Raw genomic sequence first — 20,134 nt, forward strand, 5'->3', positions numbered from 1 at the left:
ATCGTTTCATGGATGACTTCTCTCTGTGAATTCTAGTGAGTTTTCTTGAGTAATTTTACAGGAAGTATGCACCTCTTGTCCATGACACTGCTGTCACGCTCAACAAGAGTTCAAGTGCTCACAAGTGTTAGTGCCTTCTGGCATTTATGTTACTGTCGCCAATATTTAAAGTCCGGGGCACCTTTTCAAGGGCAAGAATTTTCAAGGGCACTTTGGCAGTTCAGTTTGCAGACAGGGGCTGGAGATCTTGATGGACAGAATGGTGGAAAAGAGAGTTGTCCTTTTTCCCCTGGGACCGCCAAAGGAGACCATGATACCAGACATTGCTAGCCTTGTTGGAAGCTGGCACCCAGGTCACTGCCATTTTCACACTCTGGTAGCAATGTGGGAAGAAGATGGATAACTTTCTGTACACTGCAGGGATCGGTGCCACAATCTCCTGCCTATTGCGTTGCACTCACTCTAACTCCGCTTCTGCACAGTCCTAGTGAAAGTCTACCACTTTCACTATTGTGAACAACATATTTCCTGAACAGCTTTCACCTATTCCATACCCCACAAACTGCTAATCCTTTCCTAATCTCTGCACTTGTCACTCACTCGCTTTGGTCAGATCACCACCTGCAACATCACTAAATTCTGGGCCAACCACTTACAGTTCACTCAGTCACTCCCTTTGTCTCATTGCAGGAGCAAATAGCCAAGAGGATGGAGTGGTGAGGTGGCCAGGATAGGTGGTGGGTGGCTTGGTCCTACCATCCTCTATGAGAAGAGAATCCTCAAAGGAAATTGTTTAGGACAAAACAGAAGACTGTTTATGTGGTGATTCTGAGACCTCCTTGGTCTGGAAACCAAGAAAGATTCAATGTTAAGTGTTGCATTGCTCTCCCATGAGCACTGCTGTGAAAGTATTCTTAACGTGTTAAAGCTTCTTACCCTCTTGCACTCTTCATGCCCTCCTTTGTCTTCTGTAGACACCAGTGACATCTCCCTTGAAGAGACCAGCCCCTCTGGCCGCCATCTTTTCCTCCACCTCTGAGATCCCTCAGAGGAAGCATCAACAAGGCTGTTTCCTGCACTCTCCACTCACTCAGACTCTGACACCTTGGCGGCTCTGTGAACTGGATTAGAACTAGAAGCATATTCCGGTGAGCACATTAGAACATAGAACAATACAGCGCAGAACAGGTCCTTCGGCCCTTGATGTTGCGCTGACCTGTGAACTAATCTAAGCCCCTCCCCCTACACTATCCCATCATCATCCATATGCTTATCCAAGAACTGTTTAAATGCCCCTAATGTGGCTGAGTTAACTACATTGCCAGGCAGGGTGTTCCACGCCCTTACCACTCTCTGAGTAAAGAACCTGCCTCTGACATCTGTCTTATATCTATCACCCCTCAATTTGTAGCTATGCCCCCTTGTACAAGCTGAAGTCATCATCCTCAGAAAAAGACTCTCACTGTCCACCCTACCTAATCCTCTGATCATCTTGTATGTCTCTATTAAATCCCCTCTTAGCCTCCTTCTCTCCAATGAGAACAGACCCAAGTCCCTCAGCCTTTCTTCATAGGGCCTGTGCTCCAGACCAGGCAACATCCTGGTGAATCTCCTCTGCACCTTTTCCAATGCTTCCACATCCTTCCTGTAATGGGGCGACCAGAACTGTACTCAATATTCCAAATGAGGCCGCACACATTCTGCCATGTCTCCACAGCTGGTTGAGAAAGAAATACCCCAGGCCACTGGCATTCAGAGGACTGCTGGAGACCAGGGACTTGCACAGCTCCAGGCAGGAGAGGAATTAGTCATGTCAGCCTTTCATAATTTCATCCAAAAGCACAGCCACTATTGTGAATGGCAGACTGGTATGCCAGAAGTTGGAGGAATCTTATCAATGCTGTCTCAACTGTGCTCCTTGTGGCATGTGGGCGCCTGGCTGTCTCCTTTGGCAGATTGAAGACTGCCATGAGAGCCAAATCCAGCAAAACTCTCAGTGGCTGCTGGAGGTGCTCATTGACCTTTTCTTGATTGTTGTAATCACTGGTGTTCAGCACCAGCAGCAAGGCGACAGGGAGACAAGGAATTTTGACTTCATTCCAGATGCCCCTTCTTCACAAAGGGGCAGGGTGGTGCCGGGACTGCCAATAGTAGTCTCCTTTCACGGCACTTCAAAAGTGCCCACCTCCTCCTCCTCCATGCTGCCTGCGACCCTCAATCCTATGGAAGATCCAGCTACAAATATTCGCAGGGTCATCATCCAAACTTCTTCGTCGATCAGTTTTCACTTGAGGACAGGGCCCTTCCAGACCAGCTACGGACCCCAGAAATACAGCTGGATGTAATCGGAGAGAACAAAGAAAAAAACACTTTTGGAGCATATAGGTGGCATGCCTGATGCCTCATTGTAAATAGAATCTTACATTTGTAAATATATTTACACTTTACACCTGAAATAATGAAGCTAGAGAGACTACACTTAGCATCACTAGATGTTAGAATCATGTCTGAAGGAGTGCAACTGTTTTCTTAGTGTCCTCTGTGGCATAACATTCCAGCATGACTAACACTGGGAGCATCAAATGTTGTAACATCTTCCAACATTTAGTAACATTAACTTTGTTTATTTGAGAATAAACAGGAGCTTCTTGCTTTTCCAGCATCAATTCATTAACAGTCATTGAATGATGATTTTACTCAACTCATTCCAGACCTGCCTGGTGAGTTTTGCTTGATGCTGCTGCTTCCTGTCATGATGAAGGAGATGATCCTCTGGCTTAACATCCATCTTCTTCCTCAGAGGAATGCTGCTCATCATTTTTCACTTCCCAGTTTGTGTGCTGCAATTGTCTGGAGCATGATATGTAAGGATGATATGGTGCAGTCTGTCTGTGGAATCAGACCTGTCCATCTTAAGGAGGCATGTCACCTTGCCCTCAATGGCTCTGTGTTTATTCAGTGTCAGTTAGGAGGTCGTTTAATGGAGCCATCTGACATGATTGGAGAGCATAGCCCTCATCTTCTAAGAGTGATGCAAGTTCTTAAAGATATGGGCATCATAGAAGCTTCCAGGGCAGCTGGCACTAACTTCAAAGATGCGATTGTGATGATCACAGATGACTTATACATTTGCTGAGTAGCACCTTTTCCTACTAATGAAGTTAGTCGTATTTTGATATGTTGCTCTCAATGGAAAGTTGCTACACCCTACAGCACCTTGCACCTGGAATGCCTAGATTGCTTGTGTCATGGTCTAGATTGTGCCCAGATTTATAATTAACCTGATTGAATATGGCATGAGGTACACATGCAGATTTCTGTGATTATTGATGTCTTTTAATTGTAATGTATGGTGCCATATAGTTTTTCTGCACAACCTGGGAAAATAGCAAACTGTGTATAAATTGGCAAGACAATAATAATTTGCTAATGAATGAAAATAGATGCTTCACCATCTGTTAGCAAGGTTTACATCCAGCTGTTGAAACCTTGTGTACATTATTAGGAATTGTATTTTTGTTGTTAAAAATATCATGATTCTATTCTCATTGTACTTTCCCACTTGTCTTACCAGTATTCATTTCATTTAGTTGAGACAATTCCTCCCATTATTTCCAAATCTACCATAACCAATTTGGCCTTCATGGTTTTCTTTGTTGATTTAAGACCCTTATTTCTGATTGAATTATAACTCTTTCAAACTTAATGCCATCATATTATGATTACTCTTCACTAAAGGATTCTTTACAACAGGATTATTAATCCACCCTTTTTCATTGTATAATACAAGATCTAAAATTCCCTGGTTCATTCTTCACGTTCTACATATCATCTTACATACCTTTCAAAAATTTGTTCAACGTAGCAGTGGTACAAATTGTGTTTGCGCAGTGTCTATATATTACCCACATTATACATACCTCCAATTTCTTGATTTATGTTCTTAATGTTATTTTATGGTCTACAAACAACTTGCACCAAATATCCTAGCCCTTTTCTGTATCCTAGTACTACACCAATTGATTCTACTTCTTGGACAAAGAAATTCTCATTCTGGTACTCCTGTCCTGTTTAATTAACAATGCTATGCTGTCACTTTTTCCCAGTGCCCTGCCACTTCTGAATGTCGGCCTTGTTTGTTTTTTATTTATTCACTGGATATGAGTGTCATTAGCTAGGTCAGCATTTATTGCCTCTCCCTTATTAGAGTCAGCTGTACGGCTGTGGATTCTGGAGTCAGTGTAGGGGACAGTTTCCATGCCTAAAGGACATTAGTGAACCAGGAGGGTTTTGCTCCAAAAAATGACATGATTTCACAGTCATCATTAAGCTCTTAATTCCAGACTTCTATTGAATTCAAATTCCATCATCTGCCATGGCAATATTTGAACCCAGATCCTCAGAACATTAGAGATAACAAACTGTGGAGCGGGATGAACACAGCAGGCCAAGCAGCATCTTAGGAGCACAAAAGCTGACGTTTCGGGCCTAGACCCTTCATCAGAAAAGTTTTTTAGGCCCGAAACGTCAGCTTTTGTGCTCCTAAGATGCTGCTTGGCCTGCTGTGTTCATCTACCTCCACACTTTGTTATCTCAGATTCTCCAGCATCTGCAGTTCCCATTATCTCTCCCCAGAACATTAGCTGGGTCTCTGGACCTTGAGTGTAGAAATAATTCCACGCAGCTAATGCCTCCCCCGTATTCTGGTCCCAGATTTGGTTTTCTTGTAATGGCAAACAGGTCATACATGTAAATTTCCATTTGTATTATTCTGAATGCTGTCAGTACTCCGGTAGAGAGCCCTTAATTCAGTTGTTTTCCTGTTCTTGTAAAGTCTGGCCCTGTCCGCTGATATAATCTTTAAGTTTGCAATCATTGTTCCTTGCAGGCACAGCCTAAATTTAATTACTTTCATTGCTACCTTTCCGTTTCTCTTTAGTATAATCAATCTCCCCCTGTGGGGGATCCCTTTCCCATCTGTTTAATCTTTTCCCAACTTGACCAATACAACTCACTAATTATCATTGTTATTCATGTGAAATCCATCCCACTGGTACAGATCCCCCTTTCCACAATTTTTAGCATCACTGCCCCAAGATTCAGAAACAACTTCCCGCATGCCATCTTTGAGCTTTTTATTTCACCTCTCTAATCTTTATTCTATATCAGTTTATAGATAGCAGAGGTAAGACTCCAGATTTTTACCTTTGAAGTTATTACATTTTGATATCATGCCTAGCACCTCATGTTGGCTTTGCAGGACCTTTTGACTAGTTTTACCTTGCTGGTACCTACATGGACCATGACTACTGGATGTTTCCCCTTCACTGAGCAGGGACATAGCTGAGTAGATTGATATTCTTGGCTACAGGATAGTGTACACGTCCTTATGTCCCTGACTACTGTTCAAATCAGACAAGACTAACCTAAGGGTGAGACTGGAAGGGTGGAACAAAGTAAGTCTTGGTAACTTGTCCTTCTCTGATGTATCACAATGTCTTAGCTCAACCTCCAGCTCAAAAAAAATGAACTGAAGTTCCTCAAGTTGTACACACTGTGCATAGTTGTTGTTGCTATGGGTTGGCCTAGTATCCAGGAACTCTCACCTGTTGCAGCTATGACACATGACCTGTCTAGCCAACTTTATTGTCCTAATTAAGTTTATTTATTAACTTTTTCAATCATTTTATGGTTCTTTGTCTGACTCAAGCTCAGTTCTGACAAGTAGCGCTGAGAAACCTTTGTATTTCTAAACTTCTGTATTTCTAAACTTTCATGAACAGTGACTCAACTCTATTGAATCAGAACCTGCAGCTTAAGCTAGTCAGCATGTTTACTAGTTACAGCTGTAGTCAAAGAGTTTATTTTGTAAAACATCTTCCATGGGACATGGGCTTCAGTGGCTACGCCTGTATTTATTGCTCATTCCTAACTGAGTTAAGAGTCAACCATGTTTCAATGAGCCTGGAGTCACATGCACACCAGACCAGGCAGGGAAGGCAGATTTAATCTGATAAAGGACTTAGAGAATGTGAGAGGTTTTTAAAACAATCCACAATGGTTACATGGTCGCCAGTAAGCTAACTTTTCAATTACATTTTCTTTATTGAATTTTTAAATTTCACCATCTCCCATGATAGTAGTGATGCAAATCCAGTTCCCAGAATCTCACTTTGGGGTTCTGCTTTACCAGCCTAGTGACATTACCACTGCATCACCATGAACCCTGGTATATCTCTGTTTGGCAGCAATTTAACTCACTTCAATGTAGCAGTAACATACCTCTTTTAACTAATATTTTTTATTGCTAAATCCAAACGAAAGTGAGAGTTTTAGAGTAAGATTAACTTTTAAAAATCCCTAACCAACCCAACTCCTGATTTTACACACTATGCAGACCCTGGAATTTTCTTTTCATATTTTCAACTGTATAAATATACAGTTAATAAGGGGAAGCTTGTCAGGAAAATTTGAATGGCAGAACTGTCTACAAGGACTTTTTATTCCAAAACATCTTTCGTGAATTTATGCATTTAATTTATTAAGTTATCAGTATGTTGGCAAAAGACTGAAACTAAATTATTTTGGATCATTCATTACAGAAATCATGCAAGGTTCATTTATCACCATCATTTATTCACTCATTAAAGGTAACCATTCTCCTTCTCATTCAGGTACACTCAGGGTCTTCAGAACCTTTCAATTCTCATGTTGTTGGGAAATCAAAAAGAAACAAAAAATTACATTTTGTTGCTGACCAGAGTGCTCTACCGTCTCCATAAGGAAGGATATAGTGCAAGAGATTTCCAGAAATGGACAAGAAATGCATTAATTCAAGCCGTTTGCAGCCTAAGTATATCTGGTCAGGTATGATTTTCTTGAACTAATGTTTTCCAGGACGCTACTAGTTCTTCAGAATGACATATGCAAAATGTATTATTGAAATATTTTTCACATTTTTATGGTAAGTGTGTCAGAAGGAGAGGAAGCACATTGTCACATAACTATGAACATAACATAGCAATTTAATATTTGACATGAACATTTCTATTGCTTTAACCTGAAATCCAAAACTTACAATAGAAATTGAATGAATGCCAATGAGTTGTAAGTGTGTGTGCCTCATGCTCCTCCCGAATCATATTTCTGGCTTTTGATCACCTGTTTAATTATTTATCGGTGCTGGGACATCACAATATATATTTAGATAAGGGAACAAAATGTAACATCTCAAAGTTTGCAGATGATATCAAGTTGGGTGGAGGGGAGTGAGCTGTGATGAAGATGCAGAGAGCCTTCAGCATGATCTAGACAGGTTGGGTGAATGGGCAAAGCAATGGAAGATACAGTATAATTTGGATAAATGTGAGGTTAATCACTAAGGAAGCAAAAATAAGAAAGCAGATTACTACCTGAATGGTGGTAAATTGGGAGAGGGGAGTGTGCAGTGGGACCTGGGTATCCTTGTATACCAGTCGCTGAAGGTAAGCGTGTAGGTGCAGCAGATGCTGAAGGAGGCAAATGGTATGTTGGCCTTCATTGTGAGAAGTTTCAAGTATAGGAGCAGGGATGTGTTTTTGCAGTTATACAGGACCTTGGTGAAGGTACACCTGGAATAGTGTATGCAGTTTTGGACTCCTTTTCTGAAAAAGTATACTCTTGCTCTTGAGGGAGTGCAGTGAAAATTTACCAGGCTGATTCTGGGATTGGTGGGACTGCCGTATGAGGAGAGATTGACTAGGTTAGGATTGTTCTTGCTAAAGTTCAGACAAATGAGGGGCAGTCTCATAGAGACTTATAAAATTTGAACAGGACTGGACCAGGGTAGATTCAGGGGGGATATTCCTGAAGCTGGGTGTGTCCAGAACCAGGGGTCACAATCTGAGGATTCGGGGTAGATCATTTAGGTTGGAGATGAGGAGATATTTCTTCACCCAAAGAGTGGTGGGCCTGTTGAATTCATTACCACAAGAAGTAGTTGATGCCAAAACATTGAATGCATTCAAAGGATGGTTAGGTATAGCACTTGGGCCAAATGGGATCAAAGATTATGGGGAGAAAACAAGATTGGGCTATTGAATTGCATGATCAGCCACAATCGTGATGAATGTTGGAGCAGGTTTGAAGGGCTGAATGGCCTCTTCCGGCTCCTATCTATATGTTTGTATCCGTTGTTAAACCAAGTACAAAATGCTGTGCTTTATCTCTGTTGTCAGTATTGATTTGTTGTTTGGGTTTGTCTTAAAAGTTCTCTTTATTTGAGATAAAGGATACAGTGAGTAAAAGAGTAAGCAATTCATCTATTGATGATACAATCCAACAATATTGTCAAAATACACAATGAGCAAGAGAATAACTAGATGAAGAGGGTCAATTAAGGACCAAAAAGATAACTTGTGAGAAGGGGGTAAATGATGACATGGTTGTGAATACTATGCATCCACCTTCACAAAAGTGGAAGGACAATGAAGACACCATAATTTAGTAGGAGAATAGAATGAACTCAGTCAGTAGGTAAACACTAGACCTGAACAAAATGTATCACAGAAGCAAGGGAGGAAATAGCAGAGATTGGGGCCATCATGCCCAATCCTGACAGGCATGTTCCAGAAGTCTGGAAGTAGGGCGAGAGACCAGACAGATTAACTTCATCAGATTATTGGAAAAAGTTCTGAGAGGTCCCACAGGTTGTAATTTACAAAGACACTGATTAATCATGGACAGAGTGCTTGGATATATTAAGGAAATGCCAAATGTGATTGAATTTTTGAGTTGGCAAGAGGAGTGCCAATAAAAGAAATGTATTCATAGCCTACATAGATTTTTGCAAGGTTTTGGGCTGGTCAGAACAGTGAAAAGCCTCAGGGAATCCAGGAGAAAATGACAAGTTGGATTTAAAACTTGTGTCAGGAGGTAGCAGGTTAAGGTCAGTAGGTGTTTCTTTTGTGACTGAAACACTATTCCCAGTGAGGTTTGGAAGCCTTGAGAATCAAGCCTAAAGTAAACAATAGCAACTTCAAGAATTATGCATTTGGTAAGGCAAGCAATGTTATTAGGTTCAGTTGAGTGACATTTCATCAGAAATGGGAAATGTTAGAAATGTATGAACAAATGAACCGGGAGGTGAAGCGAAAATGAATGAAGAGAAAGATCTGCAATAGAATGGATGAAAGAAGAATTAAGATCATAAGAAATAGGAACGGCAGTAGGCCATTTGGCCTCCGAACCTGCTCCAGCATTCAGTTGGATCCTGGCTGATCTGACAATCCTCACGTTCACTCTCTTGCCCTTTCCCCATAACCCTTGGTGATCAAGAATCTATCCCTCTCAGCCTTTAATGTACATAAGCACTCTGCCCCGACAGCTCTCTGTGGCAAGTAGTTCCTCTGAGAGAAAAATTCCCCCTCATCTCTGTCATAAATTGGTACCCTTAATTCTGCGACAATGCCCTTTTGTTTTAGATTGTCTCATGAGTAGAAACATTCTCTTCGCATTCACCCTGGGATGCCCATTAAGAATGCTATGTGTCTCAATGAGATTGCCTCTTATTCTTCTAATTCCAATAAGTAGAATTCTAACTTGTTTGGCATTTGCTCATATGATAGTCCTTCTATACCTCTGATCATCCCAGTGAAACCTCTCTGAACTGCCTCCAATGAAATAATATCTTAAATAATAGGACCAAAACTGCTCACAGTTCTCCAGATGTAATCATACCAGCACCTTGTACTGTTACTGTAAGACTTCCCTACTCTCACACTCCAACCTCCATGACATAAAGGCTAACATTCCATTAACCTTGCTGATTACTTGTTGGCCCTGTGTTGCAGTTTTCTGTGTTTTGTGCACAATTACCCCCAAATCTTTGATAACAAAGTGTGGAACTGGATGAACTCAGCAGGCCAAGCAGACCCCCAAATCTTTGTGTTGCTGCTGTCTGCAGTTTTTCTCCATTTAAATGATACTCTGTTCTTTAATGCTCCCTTTCAAAATGAGCAACTTAGAATTTTCCCACGATATATTCTATTTGCTAATGTATTGCCCACTTACTTAACTGATCAGTACCTCTGTGTAGATATTTTGTATCCCTTTTGCACCCTGCCTTTCCACCTATTTTTGTGTCATCTAGCTACAGCATAGTCACCTCCTTCCTCGAGGTCATTAATATACATTGAAGACAGTCCAAACACTGATCCCTATGGAACTCCACTGTCACTGGTCACCAATCTAAAAAAGAAACCCTTGTCCCCACTCACTGGTTACTGTATTAGCCAATTCTCTACCCATGCCAATGTACTATCTCCAACACCATGGTCTCTTCTCTGTTGACTTAACCTTTTGTGAGTACCTTGTCAAGTGCCTTCCGGAAGTCTAAGTACAACAGAAGCAGGTACAATGGCAGCATAGAAGCATCATGACAGGTACGTGAATAGGCTGGGAATCGAGGAATATGATCCATGTAGAGGCAAAAGGTTTTTAGTTTAGCAAGACATCATATATCAGGGAGTCATAGAGTCATGCAGCACGGAAACAGGCCCTTTGGTCCAACTCAAACGTGCTGACCAGACATTCCAATCTGACCGTGGCCCATTTGCCAGCATTTGGTCCATATCCCTCAAAACCCTTCCTATTCATATACAGGTATCCATCTAGATGCCTTACAAATGTTGGAATTGTACCTGTCTCCACTATTTCCTCTGGCAGCTTGTTCCATACATGCACCACCCTCTGCATGAAAAAGCTACCCCTCAATCCTTTTTTAAGTCTTTCCCCTCTCATCTTAAACATTGACCTCTAGTTTTGGACTTCGCCGTCCTCGGAAAAGATGTTATATTCAACCTATCCATGACCCTCATGATTTTTTAAACCTCTATAATGTCACTCCTCAGTCTTCAACACTGCAGGGAAAAAACCCCAGCCTATTCAACCTCTCCCTATGGCTCAAACCCTCCATTACCAACACCATCCTTCTAAATCTTTTCTGCACCCTATGAAATTTCACATCATCTTTACTATGTGACCAGAATTGTGTGCTGTATTCCAAAAGTGGCCTCACCAATGCCCTGAATAGCCACAGCATGACATCCCAACCCCTTTACTCAATGCACTGGTCAATAAAGAGAAGTGTACCAAATGCCGCATTCACTACCCTGTCTACCTGTGACTCCAATTTCAAGGAACTAAGAGCCTACACCTTGGGGTCTTTTCGTTTGGCAACACTCCCCAGAACTCTACCATTAACTGTATATGTCCTTAACTGGTTTGCCTTGCCAAAATGCAACACCTCACATTTATCTAAATTAAACTCCATCTGCCACCCCTCAGCCTATTGGCCTATCTGATCAAGGTCCCATTGTGCTCTAAGATAATCTTGTTCACTGCCATGACACCACCTAATTTGGTATCATCTGCAAACTTATTAACCATTCCTCCTATATTCGCATCCATATAATTTATATAAATGACAAAAAGACCCAGCATACCACTGGTCACAGACCACCACCGTCTGTCTCCTGTCTTCGAGCCAATTTTGTATCCAACTAGTTAGCTCTCCTTGGATCCCATATGGTCGAACCTTTCCAACAAGTCTACCATGTGGAACCTTGTTGAATGCCTTGCTGAAGTCCATATAAACAAAATCTACCAATCTGCCTTCGTCAATCTTCTTTGTCACCTCTATCAGTGCAGGCTTGGTGGACCGAAGAGCCTCTTCCAGTGATGTAACGTTCTTTGTTCTTTGTAATACATCTACTGTTTCTTCTGTATCCACTCTGGTTGTGACTTTCTTGAAAAACCTCTTAATAAATTAATCAGACATGATATCCTTTTCAAGAAGCCATGACAAAAGAGTTGGTAATGCAGCATTGGAGGGAGGGAGTTAGATATTTAGTACTTGGCAGAAAGGTCAGAAGGAAATCGAGAATGTTTTAAACCAGGAGGGCAGTAGGAGTTGGAACTCGCTGTCTGAAAGGTCAGCAATGGTCCAAATCCTAAGCACATTTGAAATTAAATTAAATTTGTGTTTAGGTAAATTGAGTGCATTTGAGGTGCTGTAATGTGTAAGGCTGTGGATGAGAAACTGGAAAGTGAGATTTGGCTGATTGCATTTTCAGTGGCGTAGACATGATGATTGAATAGCCTTATTCTGGGCTATGAATTTTCTGTTTTTAGCAAGATCGATCTCCTGATAGTCACGTTATTATTGGGATTTTTTTCTAAGACTTGTTCTGCACTCTATCATTGATTATTGTTTCTGTAACTAACCTAATTTCAATATGTGGCTTTGGGTTTAACTCTTCTTAAACACTCATTTAATTTGATCTTAAACAGGATGATGATAGTCAATGCAAGAAGTGGTGTATTCTGCCCTGCTTTAAGGCAAGGCCTCAGTCACATGCAAACATAGCATTCAGCTCTTTAACCCCCTCTCATAGTTACATATGACTAAAGTGAGATTCTGTAGACCTGCGTTCTAGCAAACAAACAAATAACTATCTCGAGCAGGAAGGTAAAATGGGCAAATGATTATTTTTAAGAAGTAGGAAAATAATTGAAGTGAGCAGGTTACATGTTAATTATCCTAACTGTCCAAAGTAGAACTGTTAATGCGTTTGTTGATTGGAGTTAAAGCATTTAGGTTTGGTTTACTGTTGACACATTTAGTATAAGCTTGATCTCTTTTTCATTTCAGAGGGAGCTGATGGAAACGGTATCTGTATTGCATGACCTTGTTAATATAACTGATGAGGTACAGGAGCTTTTATCCACTTGACAAGCTGTATTTTTGATCAGAGAATAATTGTTATCTCTTGTTTATTCTCACAACTTCTTATGGAACATTGCCCAACATCACCCCAACCTCAGTTCATCTGTTACTGAAGCTGTCATGCATACACTTGTTCGCTCGAGACTTGCCTATTGCACTGTACTCCTGGCTAGTCCCTTACATTCTATCTTCTCTAAACCAGAGGTCACTCAAAACTCAGATGTTCGTTCTTAACTCATATTCAAGTCTCATTCCACAGCCATCACTTTGCTTGTGGACCAACATTGGATCCGAGTAAAGCAAATTCCTGATTTCAAAATTTTCGTTCTGTGTTTTCATATGTTTCGTGATCATTTGCCTCTACTCTCCTCTTTAATTCCCTCTACTTCGACCACCCTCTGAGACATACACACTTCTCTAATTGTGTCCCCAGTATATTAATCATGGCACCATTGCTGAGTTCAGTCATTTGGGTTTCGAGGTATGGAATACACTTCCTACATTTCTCTGCTTTTTATCTCGCTTTCCTACTTTAAGACTCTCCTTCTGTGCCTCAGTTTTGTGGATTTGTTCCAAAGATGATACCATCATAGCCAGTCTGATCCTGTCTTCACCTAATGATGAAGCTTGGTCCCAAAAACGGATTCAGCTACATCATAGGTAATTCAGTTGCTTTTCATTTTATCATTTTATGCTTGGTAAATGCTACTGTTGACTGCACCATTCACTGTGCTGTTGTGTAGCTCTTTAATTGACTGGTAAGCGAAAGTCAGAAGGAGGATTGAGTGAACCTTTGGAATAATATGTTTGGGCTACAGTAATTTGTCTGTTGTTACTGATTTCTTTCCATAGTTAATACTTCATAAAATAATTACGTAACTTTGGGAACATAACAAAAAGTTGAAATATTATTAATTATTCTTAAAAGAAACTCAAATAATACTGTTTGTTCTTTAATTCAGTGATAATTTTTGTTTTAAAATATTAAAGATAACTTTGGAAAGTGCATTAATTGTTACAAGAGCAGTCAAAAACATGATCAAACTATTTAATGAATCTGGAGGGTTCAGAATGCATGAAGAATTGGTGAAGAAGATAGTCTTTGTGGTTACCGATGTAATGGGTACAACTGACAACGGTGCAGCAACATCAAAGAGTTTGCTATTTGAAGGTTTGGGAGCAACAACTGAACTGTTATTGGTAAGATCTATAGCAAATAAAACAAGATTGTTTTGTATATTTAGGGTTGTTGTGGATTACAAAACACTTGCTTACTCAAAAAATACAGTGTGCAAATAAGGAGGAAAAGCATCAATGTAAATTAGATCTTTGAAATGATTTATCGTCCACTACAATATTTCCTTTGTACCAATTTCTGAATTATTTATGAATTAACACATGAATGCTTAGTTATTGCACCATTTCTCCTCCTATTATATCTTAATGAAACCATACTTTTATAATAAATAAAAGCTGAAAGAATTGTGGATGCTGTAAATCAGGAACAAAATCAGAAGTAGCTGGAAAAGTTCAGCAGGTCTGGCAGTATCTGTGAAGAAAAAGATCAGAGTTCATGTTTCGAAGAAACAAAGAACAAAGAAACCTACAGCACAGGAACAGGCCCTTCTGCCCTCCAAGCCTGCGCCGATCAAGATCCTCTGTCTAACCTGTCATCTATTTTCTAACGGTCTGTGTCCATTTGCTCCCTGCCCATCCATGTACCTGTCCAAATATCTCTTAAAAGATGCTAACGTGTCTGCGTCTACCAGCTCCGCTGGCAACGCGTTCCAGGCGCCCACCACCCTCTGTGTAAAGAACTTTCCACGCATATCTCCCTTAAACTTTCCTCCTCTCACTTTGAACTCATGACCCCTAGTAATTGAGTCCCGCACTCTGGGAAAAAGCTTTTTGCTATCCACCCTGTCTATACCCCTCATGATTTTGTAGACCTCAATCAGGTCCCCCCTCATTCTCCGTCTTTCTAATGAAAATAATCCTAATCTACTCAACCTCTCGTCATAGTTAGCACTCTCCATACCAGGCAACATCCTGGTGAACCTCCTCTGCACCCTCTCCAAAGCATCCACATCCTTTTGGTAATGTGGCGACCAGAACTACACGCAGTACTGCAAATGTGGCCGAACCAAAGTCCTATACAACTGCAACATGACCTGCCAACTCTTGTACTCAATACCCCGTCCAATGATGGAAAGCATGCCATATGCCTTTTTGACCACCCTATTGACCTGCGTTACCACCTTCAGAGAACAATGGACCTGAACACCCAGATCTCTCTGTTCATCCATTTTCCCTAGAACTTTTCCATTTACTGTATAGTTTGCCCTTGAATTTGATCTTCCAAAATGCATCACCTCGCATTTGCCTGGATTGAACTCCATCTGCCATTTATCTGCCCAACTCTCCAGTCTATCTGTATTCTGCTGTAATTTCTGACAGTCCCCTTCACTTTCAGCTACTCCACCAATCTTAGTGTCATCTGCAAACTTGCTGATGAGACCACCTACACCTTCCTCCAGATCATTTACATATATCACAAACAATAGTGGTCCCAGCACAGATCCCTGTGGAACACCAATGGTCACAGGTCTCCAATTTGAGAAACTCACTTCTACTACTACTCTCTGTCTCCTGTTGCCCAGCCAGTTTTTTATCCATCTAGTTAGCACACCCTGGACCCCATGTGACTTCACTTTCTCTATCAGCCTGCCATGGGGAACCTTATCAAACACCTTACTGAAGTCCATGTATATGACATCTACAGCCTTTCCCTCATCAATCAACTTTGCCAGGTCCTCAAAAGAATTCTATTAAGTTGGTAAGACATGACCTTCCCTGCACAAAACCATATTGCCTATCACTGATAAGCCCATTTTCTTCCAAATGGAATAGATCCTATCCGTCAGTATCTTCTGCAGTAGCTTCCCTACCACTGATGTCAGGCTCACCGGTCGAGAATTACCTCGATTATCCTTGCGACCCTTCTTAACAAGGGGACAACATTATCAAGTCTCCAGTCCTCTGGGACCTCACCCATGTCTAAGGATGCTGCAAAGATATCTGTTAAGGCCCCGGCTACTTCCTCTCTTGCTTCCCTCAACAACCTGGGATAGATCCCATCCGGACCTGGGGACTTGTCCACCTTAATGTCTTTTAGGATACCCAACACTTCCTCCTTACTTATGTCAACTTGACCGAGAGTAAGCAAACATCTCTCCCTCACCTCAGCCTCTGTCATGCCCCTCTCCTTGGTGAATACCAATGCAAAGTACTTGTTAAGAATCTCACCCATTTTCTCTGAATCAGCACATAACTTTCCTTCTTTGTCCTTAAGTGGGCCATTCCTTTCTCTAGTTACCCTTTTGCTCTTTATATATGAATGAAAGGCTTTTCCTTAACCATGTTTGCCAGCAATATCTCATGTTCTCTCTTCACCCTCTTAATCCCTCATTTCAGATTCACTCTACATTCCCAATATTCTTGCAAAGCTTCGTCTGTCTTCAGTCGCCTAGACCTCATGTATGTTTCCTTTTTTCTCTTGGCTAGTCTCACAATTTCACCTGTCATCCATGGCTCCATAATCTTGCCTTTTCTATCCCTCATTTTCACAGGAACATGTCTCTCCTGCACGCTAATCAACCTCTCCTTAAAAGCCTCCCACATATCAAATGTGGATTTACCTTCAAACAGTTTCTCCCAATCTACATCCCCCAGATCCTGCCGAATCTTGGTATAGTCGGCCTTCCCCCAGTTTAGAACTCTTCCTTTAGGACCACTCCCATCCTTGTCCATGAGTATTGTAAAACTTACGGAATTGTGGTCGCAATTCCCAAAGTAGTCCCCTACTATAATATCAACCACCTGGCTGGGTTCATTCCCCAGCACCAGGTCCAGTATGGCCCCTTCCCGAGTTGGACTACATACATACTGCTCTAGAAAACCCTCCTGGACACACCTTACAAAGTCTGTTCCGTCTTGACCCCTAACACTGAGTGAATCCCAGTCAATGTTGGGAAAATTAAAATCTCCCATCACCACCTCCCTGTTTCTCCGACACATAGAACATAGAACAGTACAGCACAGAACAGGCCCTTCAGCCCACAATGTTGTGCCGACCATTGATCCTCATGTATGCACCCTCAAATTTCTGTGACCATATGCATGTCCAGCAGTCTCTCAAATGACCCCAATGACCTTGCTTCCACAACTGCTGCTGGCAACGCATTCCATGCTCTCACAACTCTCTGCGTAAAGAACCTGCCTCTGACATCCCCTCTATACTTTCCACCAACCAGCTTAAAACTATGACCTCTCGTGCTAGCCATTTCAGCCCTGGGAAATAGTCTCTGGCTATCCATTATCTGTTTACATATTTGTACCTCTATCTCACGCTCACTGTTGGGAGGCCTGTAGTATTTCCCCAACATTGTTACTGCACCCTTCCTATTTCTGAGTTCTACCCATATTGCCTCACTGCTTGAGTCCTCCATGAGGCCCTCCTTCAGTACGGCTGTGATATCGTTTTTGACCATTACTGCAACTCCTCCACCCCTTTTATCTCCCTCTCTATCCTGCCTGAAGCATCGATATCCTGGGACAACTAGTTGCCAGTCATGCCCTTCCCTCAACCAAGCCTCAGTAATAGCAATAATGTCATACTCCCAGGTGCCAATCCAAGCCCTAAGCTCATCTGCCTTATCTACTACACTTCTCACATTAAAACACCTCAGACCACCTTTCCCTTTGTGTTCATCATCTGCTCCCCGACTACTATTCCCTTTAGTCACACTGATTCCGTTATCTAGTTCCCTACAGGCTTTCATTTCTACCTCTTTTCTGTCCAATATTTGGTTCCCATCCCCCTGCCACATTAGTTTAAACCCTCCCCCACAGCATTAGCAAAGGCACCTCCAAGGACATTGGTTCCAGTCCAGTTCAGGTGTAGACCGTCCAATTTGTAATCGTCCCATCTTCCCCAGAATCGGTTCCAATGTCCCAAAAATCTGAACCCCTCCCTCCTGCACCATCTCTCAAGCAACGCATTCATCCCAGCTATTCTTTCATTTCTGCTCTGACTAACACGTGGCACTGGTAGCAATCCTGAGATTACTACCTTTGAGGTCTTACTTTTTAACTTGGCTCCTAGCTCCATAAATTCTGCTTGTAGGACCTCATCCCATTTTCGGCCTATATCGTTGGTGCCTATATGTACCACGACAACTGGCTGTTCGCCCTCCCCCTTCAGAATGTTCTGCAGCCGATCGGAGACATCCCTGACCCGTGCACCTGGGAGGCAACATACCATTCGGGATTCCCGTTTTCGACCGCAGAACCGCCTATGTACTCCCCTTACAATTGAATCCCCAATGACTATCGCCCTTCCACTCTTTTTCCGCCCTTCTGTACAGCAGACCCAGCCACGGTGCCATGAACCTGGCTACTGCTGCCTTCCCTTGGTGAGCCATCTCCCCCAACAGTATCCAAAACGGAATACCTGTTTTGGAGGGAGATGACCGCAGGGGACACCTGCACTGCCTTCCTGCTCTTCCTCTGCCTGCACCAGTTCTGAGGAAGGGTCACCAGACCCGAAACGTTAACTCTGATTTTTTTCTTCAAAGATGCTGCCAGACCTGCTGAGCTTTTCCAGCAACTTCTGTTTTTGTTCCACACGTTTGGTCCACTGGATACATATTTTTGTTGCTTGGTGATTGGCGATGTTAACAATTTAATGGCTTTATTTTCATTTCGACGTTACAAGATCATTTTCCTGCATTATACTTGTTTGATCGTTGAATTCCCTTCTTGTAATTTAAAGTCATGGAATAGACAGGAAATTATATGTTTTAACAATTTCAGTTCTCCAGATTCTGACAGTGAAAGTACTATAGAAAGGAACGATGGAAGTACTGAGCTTCAAAGTACATTTCACAAAATTTCCAGAAATATTTAAGGAAATATTAAATAAGCTGAAATGGAAATAATTCTGGATGAATAAAATGAGAACAAAGGCAGCAGAAATCATTGTGATAAAGGAGTTGTGTGGAGAATAGTATGTAAGGATGCAGGGATGAAATTCTTCAGAAATTAAGAACATAAGAAAGAGGAGCACGAGTAGTCCTGCTGGCCCATGGAGCCTGTTCTGCCATTCAGTACGATCATGGCTGATCTTTTCGTGAACTCAGCCCCACTTACCCATGCGCTCACCATATTCCTTAATTCCTTTACTTTTCAAAAATCTTTCAATCTTTGCTTTAAAAACATTCGATGAGGTACCTCAACTGCATCGCTGGCCAGAGAATTTCACAGAACCACAACCCTTTAGGTGAAGAAGTTCTTTGTCAACTCAGTCCGAATCTGCTCCCCCTTATTTGAGGCTATGCCCCCTAATTCTAGTTTCACTTGTCAGTAGAAACAACCTCCCTGGTTCTATCCTATCTCTTCCTTTCATAATTTTATATGTTTCTATGAGATTCCTCCTTGTTCTTCTAAATTCCCATGAGTACAGTCCCAGTCTGCTCAATCTGTCCTCATAAGCCAACGTCAATTCCGGAATCACCTTCGCGAACCACCTCTGCACCCCCTCCAGTGCCAGTACAACCTTTCTCAAGTAACAAGACTAAAACTGTACACAGTATTCCATATGTGACCTCACCAACACCCTGTACAACTGCAGCATAACCTCAGAGATAGTTAAAAACTGCAACTGCTGGAGTCAGTGATAATATAGTGTGGAGCTGGAAGAACAAAGCAGGCCAGGGCAGCATCAGTTGAGCAGGAAAGTTGACATTTGTTTTGGGACCCTTCTTCAGAAATGCAACATAATTTCGCTATTTTTAAATTTCATTCCTTTAGCAATGAAGGACAGAATTCCATTTGTCTTTTTAATTACCTGCTGCACCTTTTGTGATTCATGCATAAGGACACCCAGGTCCCTCTGCGCAGCAGCATGCTGCAGTTTTTCACCATTTAAATTGTTGTCCATTTTGCTGTTATTTGTACCAAAGTGGATGACCTCGCATTTACCAACATTGTATTCCATCTGCCAAACCCTTGTCCACTCACTTAACCTATCCCTCGGTAGACTTTCAGTGTCTGCTGCACACTTGCACACTCTGCACTGTCACTTATTTTAGTCAGCTGTGAACTTTGACACGCTACACTTGGTCCCCAACTCTAAATCATCTTCGTAAACTGCAAACAACTGTCATCCCAACACTGATATCTGAGGTATACCACTAACCACTGATGGCCAACCAGAAAAACACCATTTATCCCCACTCTTTGCTTTCTGTTAGATGACCAATCCTCTATTCGTGCTAATACATCACCAGTAATGCCACACACCTTTAT

The 20,134-nt window shown here is 41.8% G+C and overlaps 1 protein-coding gene across 1 annotated transcript in view; it reads left to right on the top strand.

Moving 5' to 3' along the window:
* The window catches only part of LOC125465716 (polycystin-1-like protein 1), a 282,365-nt gene that overhangs the window by 154,072 nt on the left and 108,159 nt on the right, over positions 1 to 20,134 (top strand). The window contains exons 32-34 of the mRNA XM_048559472.2: positions 6,675 to 6,867; positions 12,692 to 12,748; positions 13,757 to 13,966. Coding sequence (XP_048415429.2) covers positions 6,675 to 6,867; positions 12,692 to 12,748; positions 13,757 to 13,966 — 460 coding nt within the window. The remainder of the gene's footprint in view (positions 1 to 6,674; positions 6,868 to 12,691; positions 12,749 to 13,756; positions 13,967 to 20,134) is intronic.

Source organism: Stegostoma tigrinum, chromosome 2 (assembly GCF_030684315.1).
Source record: "Stegostoma tigrinum isolate sSteTig4 chromosome 2, sSteTig4.hap1, whole genome shotgun sequence".
NCBI classification, from domain to species: domain Eukaryota; kingdom Metazoa; phylum Chordata; class Chondrichthyes; order Orectolobiformes; family Stegostomatidae; genus Stegostoma; species Stegostoma tigrinum.